This window comes from Ambystoma mexicanum, chromosome 10 (genome assembly GCF_040938575.1).
Source record: "Ambystoma mexicanum isolate Mex_15411 chromosome 10, UKY_AmexF1_1, whole genome shotgun sequence".
In the NCBI taxonomy this organism is placed as follows: Eukaryota; Metazoa; Chordata; class Amphibia; order Caudata; family Ambystomatidae; genus Ambystoma; species Ambystoma mexicanum.
This window is the reverse complement of record NC_090932.1, coordinates 233,645,934-233,660,216: the sequence shown is the minus strand read 5'-3', so window position 1 is coordinate 233,660,216 and position 14,283 is coordinate 233,645,934. Positions and strand designations below refer to the sequence as shown.

The 14,283-nt window shown below is 48.4% G+C and overlaps 1 protein-coding gene across 6 annotated transcripts in view; it reads left to right on the top strand.

Annotated features, from left to right (window-relative positions):
* LOC138491311 (outer mitochondrial transmembrane helix translocase-like) overlaps positions 1–11,292 on the top strand; it is a 444,827-nt gene extending 433,535 nt beyond the window's left edge. For all 6 annotated transcript variants that reach the window (XM_069617755.1, XM_069617757.1, XM_069617760.1 and 3 more), the window contains 2 exons: positions 10,069–10,241; positions 10,766–11,292. In XM_069617755.1, the coding sequence (XP_069473856.1) occupies positions 10,069–10,241; positions 10,766–10,880 (288 nt within the window). In that variant the 3' untranslated portion in view covers positions 10,881–11,292. The remainder of the gene's footprint in view (positions 1–10,068; positions 10,242–10,765) is intronic.
* Positions 11,293–14,283: the final 2,991 nt, after the last annotated feature.

Here is a 14,283-nt window from a genome sequence, read left to right as displayed (position 1 = left end):
CTTCCTCTCACCGCCTGGGATACATTTCAGAGGTTGATGAGGGCTCTGATGAGGGCTTGGTTCCGGATAGGGTGCCAGATGAGCTTATCTCGGGCAATATCCAATTTGAAGACCTGAGGCAGTCACTGCATGATGCCAGTGGACTGGACACCTTCCCGGAGGTGGAGTTTTGTAGGCCTCAGCCTGGCACTCATGCCGATGCTTTGTCTCGGGTCACCGAGTACTTGGGATGGTCGGCTCCCCCAGGGGAGTTTGTTCAGGATGATGTTATGGACATCCTCGATCTTGGTCCCCCCACTGACCCGGTACTGCCGTTTCATATGGCTCTGCAGAGAAGGGTGGCAGCGGCTTGGACTGCTCCGGAGAGTCTCCCGGCAGTGGGCAAGTCTTTGTCGCGAAAATACTGTCCAGCCAGTAGCGACCCCTGCTACTTGTCCAGGCACCCAACTCCGGAGAGTTTGGTGGTGCAGGCGGCTACGGCCCCGGCAAAGCAGGTGTCGTATCCTACCATCCCTCCGGATAGGGACGACAAACGTTTTGATGGCTGGGCGAAGGAAGTGTTTTCTTCAGGGAGTATGGCGCTTCAGGCGGCCAACTCCATATGTGCCTTGTCTCGTTTCACACACACTCTGTGGAACTGTGTTGCATTAGCGGCTGAACATATTCCCGAAGGGGACGAACAGGATGGTTTCCTTGCTATGGTCCAGGATGGCAAGGATGCCATGTGTGAGGCCGTTCAGTCAGGTTTGGACATGGCCGATTGTGTCAGCCGGTTCATGGCAGCGAGCACCGTAATACGCAGGTTTGCGTGGTTGCAGAAGTCAGGGTTCGCTCCTGATGTACAGTCCCGGCTCCTCAACATGCCCTTTGACGGTGAACATCTTTTTGGCAGCAAGGCTGACGAGAGCCTTGAGAGGTTGCAGACCTCCAAAGCTTCAGCAAAGTCGTTGGGCGCTGCAGTTCGACAACCTCCGCCTTTTGGTCCTAGGGGACAACAATGGAGGGGCGGTTCCTTTCGTTATTACTCATCCTTCAGTAAAGCGAGAGGAGCTGTCATTCAAAGAGGCCACCGTAGGAGTACCAGAGGTGCCAAAGTCGCTCGGGCAGTTGCCTCCTTGCCCTCAGGCAATGCTGCAGCCGCTACCACTCAGTCATGAGGCCATGTCCCATGGTTTGCCGGTTGGGGGGAAGGCTGGCGCAGCATCTTGTAGAGTGGCGTGCCATTACTTCAGATGTGTGGGTTCTGGAGATCATAACCCACGGCTACTGTCTTCCCTTTCGGCAGAGGCCTCACGACAATCCACCTGGGAACCTCTCTTTGAAGAGTCCGGATCCGCTCCTTGCGCAGGAAATTCAAGCCCGGCTGGAGAAAGGCGCCATAGAACCGGTGCCTGTAGCGGAGAGGAACAAGGGATGGTATTCCCCTTATTTTTTGATTCCGAAGAAAGACGGGGGTTTGAGACACATCATGGACTTGCGCGGTTTGAACTAACTCCTACGGAAGGACAAGTTCAAGATGGTCACTCTCTCTCAAGTCCTCCAGGCCCTTCAACTTTAGGACTGGTTGGTGTCTCTCGACCTCAAGGGCGCTTGCTTCCATGTGCCGATCCATCCCAAGCACAGTAAGTGCCTGAGGTTCGCGTTGGTGACTCGCACTTTCAGTTTCGGGTCCTGCCGTTTGGATTGACCTCCGCCCCGAGGGTTTTCACCAAGCTCATGGTGGTGGTGGCAGCGCATCTCAGGAAAGGGGGGATTCACGTCTACCCCTACCTGGACGATTCGTTGATCAGGGGGAGCTCTCCCGAGCAAGTCCTGGATCATCTGTCCATCACCTGCCACTCCCTTCACAAGCTGGGCTTCTCCCTCAATTTAAAGAAGTCCCATTTGACGCCAACAAAGCGGCTCCAGTACATCGGAGCAGAAATCGACAAATCCTTGGGGCTGTGTTTTCCTCCCCAGGTGAGGGCTCTTCACATTCAGCAGATGGTACACAAGTTTCAACTTGCCCAGACGCTCTCGGCGTTCGAGTTCTTGAGGTTGCTCAGCCTCATGGCATCCTGCATTCTTCTGGTGCCAGAGGTTCGTCTGCGGATGAGATCTTTGCAGTGGGCCCACAAGACGCAGTGGTCGCAATCTTCCGGCAGGATGTCGGACCCTGTTCAGGTGCCTCCCTCGGTCGCCCAGGACCTTCTGTGGTGGGCCGTCGAAGGCAATCTGATGAAGGGGGCTCTGTTTTGGCTTCCCTGGCCGGAGGTGACGATCGTGACGGACGCATCCCTCACGGGATGGGGAGCTCATGCCTATGAGTTGACAGTCAGCGGTCGTTGGTCTCCATCGGAGTCCAGACTCCATATCAATCTGTTGGAGCTGAGGGCCGTCAGGCTAGCCCTGAAGGCTTTTCTGCCGACTGTGCGAGGAAAGAGTGTCCTGATCCTGACGGACAACACGGTGGCCATGCACTACCTCAACAAAAAGGGGTGGGGCAGGGTCACTTCCTCTGTGCAGGGAGGCGATGCAGCTCGAGTTCTGGGCCATCCAGCAGGAAGTTTCGATCTCGGCTGTTCATCTGGCCGGAGACGACAACGAAACGGCGGACGCTGTGAGCAGGCAGAGCACGATCTCTCACAAGTGGGAGCTGGCTCAGGAGATTCTCCTGGAGATCTTCGCCCTTTGGGGGACCCCTCAAGTGGATCTCTTCGCCTCCAGTGTCAACCGGAAGTGCGAAAGGTTCTGCTCGCAGGAATTTCCTCCAAAAGGAGCCTTAGGAGACACGTTCGTGGTGGAGTGGTCATTCCCACTGCTGTACACGTTTCCTCCAGTCCCCGTCATCCCGCAAGTACTGCGGAGGTTACGGAGGTTCAGTTCCCGGATGATCCTCATTGCTCCGGCATGGGCCCGGAGGACGTGGTACCCGGACCTTCTCGACTTGTCCATCTACCCTCCACGTCGTCTTCCCTACCAAGACGATCTGCTCTCACGGGAGAGGGGTCAGGTTCTCCCTCCAGAGGTCAGATCCCTCAACCTTCACGCTTGGCTTCTGAAAGGTTGAGGTATAAGGTTTGGGAGCTCCCTGAAGACGTGTTGGAGGTGTTGCTCTCGGCCCGACGGCCGGCAACAAAGTCTCTGTACCGTTGCCGTTGGCGTAAATTCTGCGACTGGTGCAGAGTTAAGAATGTGGATCCTTTTGAATGTGACATTCCCATGGTTCTGTCTTTTTTGCTTTCTTTGGCCCACAGGGTCTTGCAAGTGGGTACCATTAAAGGTTACCTGGCGGCGCTGTCCATATTTAAGCGCTCGTCTGAAGAATGTTCCTATTTTAAAATTCCTTTAATTTCTCAGTTTTTGAAAGGGCTCACTAATGTGTTCCCTCCGTCACCTTTTCTGGTGTTTTTGGTTGTGGTTACTTCCGCTCGCAGAGTGAGTGTGTTACAGGTCCTTTCAGTTAAGCCACCCTTCACTGTGTTTCATAAGGACAAGGTTGTCCTTAGAGTTCGTCCTTCCTTTGTTCCGAAGGTGGTTTCGGAATTTCATTTGGGTCAGAAGGTTGTTCTTCCGGCATTCTATCCTCCTCCGCATCCTGGTAAGGAAGAGGAGAGGCTCCATAGGCTTGATCCTAGGAGAGCATTGAGCTTTTATATTTCAAGCATGTCCCGGGTCAGAGTGGGCGATCAACTCTTCATTGGTCACGCTGGAAGGCGTTTGGGACAAGCTGTGACGAAACAGACTTTGTCTCGTTAGATTATTTTGGCTATCTCCGAGTGTTACTGCTTGGCGGGTAAGGACCCACTGGCTGGCTTGCGGGCCCATTCTACCAGGGGTATGGCTGCATCTACTGCCCTACAGAGGGGTGTTCCTATTCGTAACATCTGTGATGCAGCCACCTGGGCGTCTGTACATTTGTACGTCACTACTCCCTCGATTCCATCCTAGGACAGGATCTGGCCTTTGGCAAGGCAGTCCTTTATTCCGCAATTTGATTGGGCATGCTAAATTTGTGTTCTAAATTCTTTTCCCACCTCCTTGCTTTGGTACTGCTTTGGGAGTCTGTCAGAGATATGGAATACGTCGGAGGACCCAATCCCCTCGAAGAACAAGTTACTCTCTTACCTGGTATTGTTCTTTCGATGGGATGGTCCGACGACGTATTCCATATCGCTGGCTCTCTCCCTACCTTTCCCCGCTGCAGAATTTCTTATGCTATTGCAGCTTACGTTTCCGCAAGGCCTTGTGTGTCTGACTGGCAGAAGACTGGTGGCACACGTTCTGGGGGGAAAAAACTACAACTGAGGCTATGGGCGTCGTGCGTCCTACTTATCACATCGGGTGACGTCAGCCGTCGGAGGAGGTCCTCGGGGACGGTGCATCGACGTCATCGACGTAGGACGCAGACGCCGAAAATTTTCCGAAGCAGCACAGCTGTGGCAATTACTGTCAAAGATATGGAATACGTCGTCGGACCATCCCATCGAAAGAACGTTACCAGGTAAGATAGTAACTTGTTCATCTCCATCACTGCTTTTATCTAAAGGAAAAAGGACTGATTTGCCCAGGTTTATTTTGAACCATGCCAGTCGACCATATTCCTCAATCGCACCCACTGCAGCCGGGACCAAGGTCAGCAGATTCACTACATGGAGTAGGATTTTGTCCGTGTACAGACCCAGTTTGTAAGTCTTCCTGCCAACCACAACCTCCTCCACCTGCTGGTCCCGTCTCAGTCTATGTGCTGGGGGTTCCAGGGAAAGCACAAAAAGAGCTTGGGAAAGCGGGCAACCCTGTCTCATTCCCCTTCCCAGGTTAAACCATCCCCAGTTAACCGAAACACAAGCCCTCGAGGAGGAGTAAATTGCCTCAATACCCTGAAGAAGTCTCTTGCCCAATCCTATCTTGGCGAGGACCGCCTCTAGGAAATCCCATTCCACCCTACCAAAAGCCTTCTCTGCATCAACAGATAGTAGAGTGGGGTCCCCCAGTATCCCTTGGGCCTTATTTATTAAATGCAGTGTCATTCTCATGGTGTCCGCTCCCTGGCGTACCCCCACAAAACCCATTTGATCAGAGTGAACCAGTTTCGGTAAGTGAGCCTCCAACCTTGTCGCCAGAACTCTAGCATATATTTTGGCATCTATGTTCAGAAGTGAAATTGGTCGAAAGGAGCCACAGGATCTGGGGTCCCTGCCCTCCTTAGGTATCACCGTAATGAGGGCCTGGACAAAGAAGTCCGGTGCTTTCCCCGTCTCCATAATATCGTTGAAGAGTAACGTCAAGAAGGGAAGCAGGACCGTTGAGAAGGTTCTGTAGAATCCCATGGTGAAACCGTTATCACCTGGTGCCTTCCTAAGCCGGGGGCGTTCTATAGCGTTCCGGATTTCCTCTTCTGTAATTGGGGCATCCATGGCCTCCACTTCGACCCCCAGTAGAGAACAGAGATGGGACCCTTCAAGATATTCATTAATCTCCTCCGTGGGAGCCTTCCCATCACTCCTATATAGAACCTCATAGAACGAGGCAAATGTTTCCTGAATGCCTTCCGCCGTTCCCTCATCTCGCTCCCCCCTTCCCTTGACCTCTGTGACCCATCTCTCAGCCTGTGTCCCCGTAGTCTTGTGACTAGGAGAGCGTCAGTTTATCTTCTTTCTCATCAAATTTATGTTTAAGAAACTCTAGGTTATTGACTATCTTCCCCTCCTCCAACAATTTTAGCTCCTCTCTCAGGCCCCCGGCTTCAAAAATATGGTCCTCTCTATCTGTGGGTGATGACTGTGCGAGCCTTTCCAGAGCTCCTATTTTTTCCTTAAGCCCTTTCTCTATGAGGGTACATTCCCTTTTCTTACGGCCCCCTCACCAATCAGCCGCATCCCATACTGCGCCCTTTCTCACCTCTTCTGTTTCGTTGATGGCAAAGAAATCTCTAATTCTATCTTCCATTTTGTCTTTAAACGCCTGTTACTTCCATAGTGAATCATTACATCTCCACTTGGAGTTTCTGGGGCACAATCCCTCCCAGTTGATGTCTACAGACACCATGTTGTGGTCCGAACACGAGATCGGGTAAATCCCTGAGTCCCTTACCACTTCCCATGGGTCTCTTGATGTGTATAGGTAGTCTATTCTCGTAAGATTACCATGCGGGGTGGAGTAGAAAGGGAATCCCCTCATCTGTCGGTGTTTGTGTTGTGATATGTCCCTCAGCACATATGGCCATGCTGAGCTCCGCATTTCCCTGTTTCTGCGGTTCCCCTTCCCCTTCATGTCTGGACTGCCTGTCCAGGTTAACCTCTATCCAGACATTGAAGTCTCTGCCAAGTATAAGATGCCCCTGTGCCTCCCCCATTATTTTCTCTAAGGTTCTCTGAAGGAATCTCTCTATGGTAACACCCACTTGGTCGATTAAAAAAAACTGTCCTTATGGACGTTTTGATCGAATTGGGTGTTGGCAATTTTTTTTTAGACCAAAATAACCGAACATGTTCAGTATTTTGGGATTTCGGGGGTGCAGGAGTGTCCCCCGCTTCCATAGAGATTGGCAGCGGGGGGCAAAAATAAAATGAACTTTAAAAAAACGGGGCCCGAGCAATTAGGCTGCGGGCAGTTCGGCCGCGAAAAAATGCAGCACGAACAAACAACCCTGATCCCTCTCTATAACTCACTTTGGGAGTGAGGATTGGGTATCCGGAATCTTCAAATGTTCTATCGGGCTTTCACTACTGGCAGTGGAGAATGATTGGAGGTGTAGGCAACAAACGCTGGGTGATGGAGCTGGAATGAATAGGTTTGGGCAAAAGGGCAATGGAGAGGCTTCGACATGGGCCCAAGAGTAGAAATTATTTTATTCTGCTCACAAAGGCTAAGAGAGTATGGAAGATACTGACAAACCAGTTCGGATGGGAAGATGAACTGGACCTAGATTCTGTGCTGTGGGGGGGATAGAAGGTTGATGAAAATATCTGTCTTGATTGGTTTCTGTGAATGGGGGAAAAAAGACATTGGGCCTCATTACGGCCCAGGCGTTAGGGGGCTAACGGCGCCGGTAGAGCTGCTGGCGCCGTTAACCGCCTCATTATGAGGTCTGCTGGCGGGTCCCGCTAAGGACGCCTGGTGAAACCAGGCGTCCTTAGCGGATCCCGCAAGCAGACCAGGATGCTAACAACGGGCCCGTCATTAACGGGCCCGTTGTTAGCATCCTCCCCATTCCCATTGAGCCCTATGGTGGCTCAAATGGGAATGGGGATGTACCGGGCCTGGGTTTCTTGAATGGGGAAATACCGGGCTATCCAAGGCCGCAATTTCCCCATTCAGGGAACCCAGACCTGGTACCCGGTATGGGAGTAGCCATACCGCTTTTAGCGGCATGGCTACCTCCATACTTGTAATGAGGCCCCTTAAGATGTTGTGAGACGTTATTGTAGATGACAGACGTTAAGATGTCCTAACCTTTAAGGGAGGAACATGCTCTGGGAGGCAAGGGATTTTTATTAATACTTGCAGTTCTGACCTGCGCACAGAAAGCAGCTTGGAGCGGTCCTAGATTTTCTTTGATGGTCACTGAGTAAATGAAAAGTTTTGGACACAGATAGGCACCAAGCATAGCTCTGCTTTCTCTAAGTTGTTATCAACCTTTGTGGCAGCCCTATTCAGCAAGTTGAGACAATATTGGTCAATAGCTGGAGAACTCCAGTGGATGACTGGAGGGAACACTTGCCATCCACAAGGGAGACTGTCACTAGTTCAAAACCATGGGGATCATAATAACCTTGCCGGTATCCTGGCAGTAATTCCTCCAGGATACCGTCAAATGGAATTACCATTACCGACACTTGGTCCCACAGTATTACCGCTGGATTACGAGTGCCGGTATGCAGCGTTAGTCCCCATTCCATGTAGTCCAATAGGACTCCATGGGGTACTTTGCTGGTATCACAGGCGCTGGTATTACCGTGTGCAAGGCTACATTAACATTTACAGCACAGTATGATTATATTCCAATATTCTTCTCCTAAATGGTCTCTGTTTTAATGCTCTCTCGGGAAGTGTACACTTTGAAGAAACAAAATGAAACAGCAAGGACAATGACAGCCATCAGCACCAGAACTTGCTATAGGTGGGGTCATTTCTTGGCCAAGATTGGTTACAGAGGGCAGATTAGTTGACTGCATCCTTTTAGACCCAAAAGCATCAATTCCCAAAGCAATACCTTCAAGAACAGTTTATATCACACAGGTCCAAGGGTAGATACAGAGAATGGATGGGCTCTCCAAAAGGTCTCCCTCCACCAAGCATTGGCTGTTTGAAAGCAGTGTCTCACAAGTAGGATGTTACCATAGGCAAGATAGAACTAGAGACAATGGGCCTCATTAGGAGTTTGGAGGGAGCCCTGCCCTTAATAAGGGCATGGCTGCCTCCAGTCTCGGGTCCGGGTTCCTTGAATGAGGAATTACTGGGCCATTCCAACCTTGGAGGACCCGGTAATTCCTCATTCAATTTACCCACCCCCATTCCCATTTGAGCCCCCATAGGGCTCAATGGGAATTGGGAGGGAGCTAACAATGGGCATGTTAATAACGGGCCCGTTGTTAGCTCTGTGGTCCCGTTGCGGGACCCGCAAAGGACTTCTGGTCTGACCAGACATCCAGAGCGGGTCCCGCAAGGGGACCCCGTAATAGGGTGGAATGGGTTTAACGGCTCCGGCACCTTTACCGGCGCTGTTAAACCCATTCCGCCAGGGTCCTAATGAGGCCCTATGTATTGAATATTGCATTGGGCTCCTCGAAAGACCAGGTCACATATTACCAAGGCGAGACATTTCACATTATAAATCCGTATTTTGCTATTGGATACTAAGGCGCCGATTTTGCAACATTGTTTTCAATGCAATTGAAGGACTGCACTAGTCCAACCCTTCACTTGCGTCAAATGGAAAACCAACTGATTGCACATTCCGAGTCTCCCCCCCCTCCCCCCCCCGATTCGCAATTGTTCAGATCAATAGGTTAAAGGCGCGTTTTCACACATTTTAAAAGTGCATTTAGAACTACAAATGGCATGTGTTTTAAAATGTATGAAAGTCGAAAGCACACGTCTATCACTTTGCAAGAGGCCGAGAGATGTGTACCGAGCAGAGAAGGGCCATTTCCAAACTTTCTGTGCATTTTGATCTTAAACATCAACAGCTGCTGTCTCCGATACAGGAATATAAATGTTTTCACCATTTTAAAACATTACACAATAACTGGCCCGTTAAAGTGCATTATGGTGAAATGCGCTACCAGCATCAGTTTCTGCCTATGAGGGCTTTAGTGTCAGGCGTATTCAACGGGGATGGCTTTTGCATCATTTGCTCTAGTGCGCTATCCCAATGAGATATGCAGGCCACCTTTTTGAAAAAAAGAAATCTAAACAAATCCTATATGTTAATTTTAGATGGTCGATTCTTTGTGTCCACAATTGTATAATAATGTCTTAGGCTGAATTAATAAATGTCTATATGGCCACAGGCATGGGCCTTTATTTCATATCCATTTTGTGAAAGAGACATACTTCATTCCATTCAAACCACAGGCCATCATGTTTTGGGTTTTAATCTTATTTCTGTTTCTGAGAAATCAATGGTTGGCTCATTGTTGTAGGCCACGAAGATGAAAGATTTTACTGGATATATGCTCTTGTATTGCCAGCCTTGCAGTGGTAATCCCATAATGACTCCTATCCTCCACCCACACTGCATGTGTGGTATATCCTAATGAATACCACCCATCCATGACTCCCTAAGTAGCATCTCTGTATCTATAATGTAATCCTAATGTAAGACCAAATCTTAATAAGGGGATAGAAGGTTACATGCTACAGTTGTCAAATATATTATTGGAGAGTCATAAAATCGACTCCACACATGTTTGAAAAAATATATTGAATACGACCCATACATTAATAAGATGGGACCAGAACCCCCCTGCCCAATTCCCCGTAGCCCATTGTGTTCCCTGTCACTAATTCCTTCATCTAGTCTTAACATTATGCACTTGGGTGACTTTCTCCTTATATTTCACCATATTTCTCTTCCTCAAACAGATGAGCCAAGTGGTGAACCTAAAGGAGCTAGCAGAGAGGACGGCAGGATACTCTGGAAGTGACCTGCGAGAGCTGTGTCGTGATGCTGCCATGTATCGCGTGCGTGATTACGTCCGGAAGCAGCAAATGTGGTTGGTTATGAGGCCAATCGAAGGGGATGCTGCAGAGGCCAAGTAAGAGCTTAGGGGCTAGTCCTCAATTGTCTGATTTGGCTGCTATGGTTTAGAGGTTTACATCTTGTACTACTTCAGCCATTTTTCCATTGATCTAACATATATTGAAAATATTCAGGGTAGTTATGGCTCACAATCTGTCAGCTTGTACTAATATGACTATTTTCTTCTGAAATATGTCAGTTATATACTATAGTGATTTATGGGAAATGCAGCTAACAAGTTTCCAACTGGAGCCAATTTGAATAGTTTATGTACAAAATATCCGTTATCTAATGTATTGATGATGTTTTGGCATTTGGAGAAATTTGTCATGTGTTTTTTAGTGCTAATTGTCTGATGATGCATTGACTAACTTTCTGAACCAATAATTATACAAGGAATGTGCACAATTTAGAGTGTTTGGTGTGTGTGTGTGGATGGCTATTGTCAATGGGTAACATTATTTCTTGGAATCAACAAGTACCTTGGCACATAGCCCATATAAGGGATTAATATAAATGTATTTCTTGGTCCCTCTCTAGGCCTACAGACCGACTGCGGCCCCTGACTCAGCTGGACTTGATGCTGGCACTGGATAAGATGAATGAGTCCAAGGGAGCAACTGCAGTGGTGGCCTTACAGAAGACTAAACATTAGGACATCCAGGTGCTAAGCATGATACCAGAACAGCACAGCAATCCATGAGAGCACAATTATCCGGGAGACATCTACACCATCCCTGATCACCCGAGGAACCCACTCAGAGCAAGGGGGACCAAGAAACACGAACACTCGCAAGCCAGGGTCTCTGACTTGGGGCTCCCTTAAGGACACCAGTTGGTTAGGCATGTTGTAGTAACAACTTCTTGCATCCAGTGGAGAGGTTGATAACATTTTGTAAGTTATTTCTGTGGACAGCAGGTCACATGCCAGTTGTGAAATGAAAACTTTCTCTCTGGATATTCCTGAAGAAGGATGAACACCCAGGCTAGTTCTCGGGCATTGCTTGTTTCCTGTTCTCATCTGTTTCTTTTTTGGACACTTTGCACAAATAAACAGCTTCCATTTACCGTTTTGGTTTTCAGTTTGTCCTGACAGCACTCTTCAGGTCTGGCTAGACAGATCTTTAACTCCCTGCAGAGCTCTTGTTGAACTTTGTAGAGGGGACTTGTCAATCAGTTGCTCTATGATGTAGAAAGAGTGAGTGTATTGTTACAAAAGCTCTACCATAATGTCAACCATTTGTTGAAACATGTCCAACTATGTAAGTGTTGCTGTGGTTGCTTAAGTTCTTTTTGTTTCCATGCAGCTTAGTACATTGTTGTTCCACCTTTGTACTGCGTTATGGTGTGGCTAAAGAATATTCTTGCAAGGCACCCAACCCATAACTATTTTTTTTTTATTAAAATGTTTATTTGTTGCACTTACTTGACAATAAGTTATTTAACCATTTACATTAAATCCCATCAGTCAACTCAACAGCAAAGAAATAGTTAAAAAAACAAATTCGAAGGAAGATATTTACGATTTCCACATTCCTCCCTGATTTTCATCCTCATTTTAAAATCCAGAGACTGTTTTTAATCGCCATTTTACACAACATGCTCAATTTCGGCACACCATTTGACAAACATGATTTACAATCTTTATCACTTTGCATGAGTAAGAATTCTTGTCAACCAACAAAAAGCTTCACAGCTCTGAGGTTTCCTCATCGTCCTACTCATTTCAAACCGGGCCTTCCATCAGATAACCTCCTTTGCCGTCTTTAACACTACTTCTATAAATTGTAAAACTGCCAAACGTACGCTTATTCTTTCTCCCATCAATATCCACTCCCACCACTCTTGGTCCAATGTTGTCAACCTGTAGCCCCTTTGGGCTTGCAAGTAGTCAACACGCAGACCTATTAGAGCTGCGCAAGAGGTCACCAGATGGCAGAGAGTTTCAAATTCTCCTGGGGATCCACAATATCTACAGTGTGAACATTCCTTAGATATTTGTTTCTTACTGACTACCAGGGCGGTGGAGTTAGGTATGTTCAGTCGCACCCTAAGCAACAGGTCCCGATAATGTCGAGAGGGACATTTTAATAGATATTGTGGGGGCTGATTCAGACCCTTTTTTTCCCTTTCCGGACAGGATCTCTGAATATCTAAATTTCTCTGGCGAACAGTTTCCACCCAATCCTGATCTTGGAAATTTTTTTTAATGTTCATGGGGTTTGAAATTCACTCCTCCCTATCTACCTTACTCTTTACAAGAATTCCCTTTATCTTTTCTCACCATCTCCTAAGAGATGGGACAGAAGATTTTTCCATTGAGTTGAAAATTTCAAAGGGTGTTCCACTTTCTGCCACCGTACATTTCCTATAAAACACTGTATGATTTCCAGAGGGCAGTTGACTCCAGGGACTGCAATCTAAGTTTGTGCCTGATCGTAGAGATCGTTAGCGAGCTGGGTAGCTGAAGAATCTTCCTGAGCGCCACCCATTGAAGTAGGTCATTAGAAGTGTCCAGTCTTTGTTGGCGTTGGGCAGTCTCCCAAGCTCCCGTTTCGGCCGTCGACCATCTCCGGAGGTCTTCCCACCACAGTGATAAGCTCAGGGCTTGGGGGCGCTTCCAGCACATGGCGATGGGTCTTTTTGCGAGAATGTACATTAAGTCCTTAAGTCTATTCAATGGCTTGTTCTTTTTGTTTCTTAGTATCTCCCCAGGATGCATGCTTTGGGTGTGTGCACCTCCAGGATGATGTCAGCCTCAGCCAACTTGGCTTTGATTTGTGCCCAGAAGGTCTGTATTGCTGGGCATCCCCAGAACATATGAGTCATTCCTGCCTAGGGTTCTTTACATTTGGGGCACCCCGTGGCATCGGCTCTGCTGAATCTGGAGATGTGTGGGGTGAGGTATGCTCTGTTCATAATGCAGAATTGTATAAGCTGAAGCCGGGTGTTTCTGGATACTTTTTTGTGGTAACGTGTTATGGCCTCCCACTCTGCGTCTTCGAACTGTAGGCCAAATTCCAGTTCCCACTTCGCCTTTCACTTGAGGTCGTGCTGGGTGGTGCACTCAAGCAGGGTTTCGTAGATTCTGGAGGTTTCGTGGCCCCCCTCAGCAGCTCCTAGCAGGCTCTCGATGCTCTTGTAACCGGCGGTGTCGAGGTTCTCTGCTGTGGACCAGCGGACTGCTAGTCTTTTTACTACAGCGTTGTGCAGTAGGAACTGTCCTGTTGGTATCCCAGAGGCCTCCTGCAGCTCAGCGAACGTTGGGATACCCTGATCATCCACCAGGTCTCCCAGGGATCTGCGCGGAGTAGGGATCTGTTAATTTAGCAGCCTTGCAGGTTTGTTTCCATATCTGAATTCATAGTAGGATTAAGTGTGAATATTGTTGTTTTGTTCCTGGCGCGAACCAAAGCAGATCCCTGAGTAGCATTTGGGGGATTCCAGGCTGCAGGAGGCGGGTGTCTGTTGAGGCGTCATCGGCCATCCATTGGATCACGTGCCAAATAGTAAAGTTCGAAATTGGGGACTTTGAGGCCTCCTTTGTCATAAGGTCTCTGCATTGTCTCCAAGGCGACTCTGCGCCTTCCATCTTGCCACAGGAATTTCCTGCAGAGCTTGTGTAGGTCTTTAAAGAATTGTTGTGGTATATTGTATGGGACGTTGGTGAAAAAGTATAGGAGTCTGGGTAGTGCCACCATTTTGAGCAGACCCGCTCTGCCTGCCACAGAGAGCGGTAGTTTGCTCCAAAAGTCCATTGATTTCGCCAAGCCTTCCTTTGCCCTAACTGTGTTAAGTGCGTGCTCAGTCTTGGGGTCTCGGTGGACCGTAATGCCCAGATATTTAAAGGAGGTAGGTTCCCATTTTAGGGCTAGTGTTGGGAGTACTTCAGCGTCAAACTTACTCAGGGCCGCCAGGGGGGTACAGGCAAGATTTACTATGGTTAATCTGAATCCCAGTATATCTATGGAATCCCTCTAAGGTCTCCAATATGTAAGGCAATATGTGTTCGGGGTTTTTTAGGTATAGGAGTATGTCGTCTGCGTACATAGAAATTA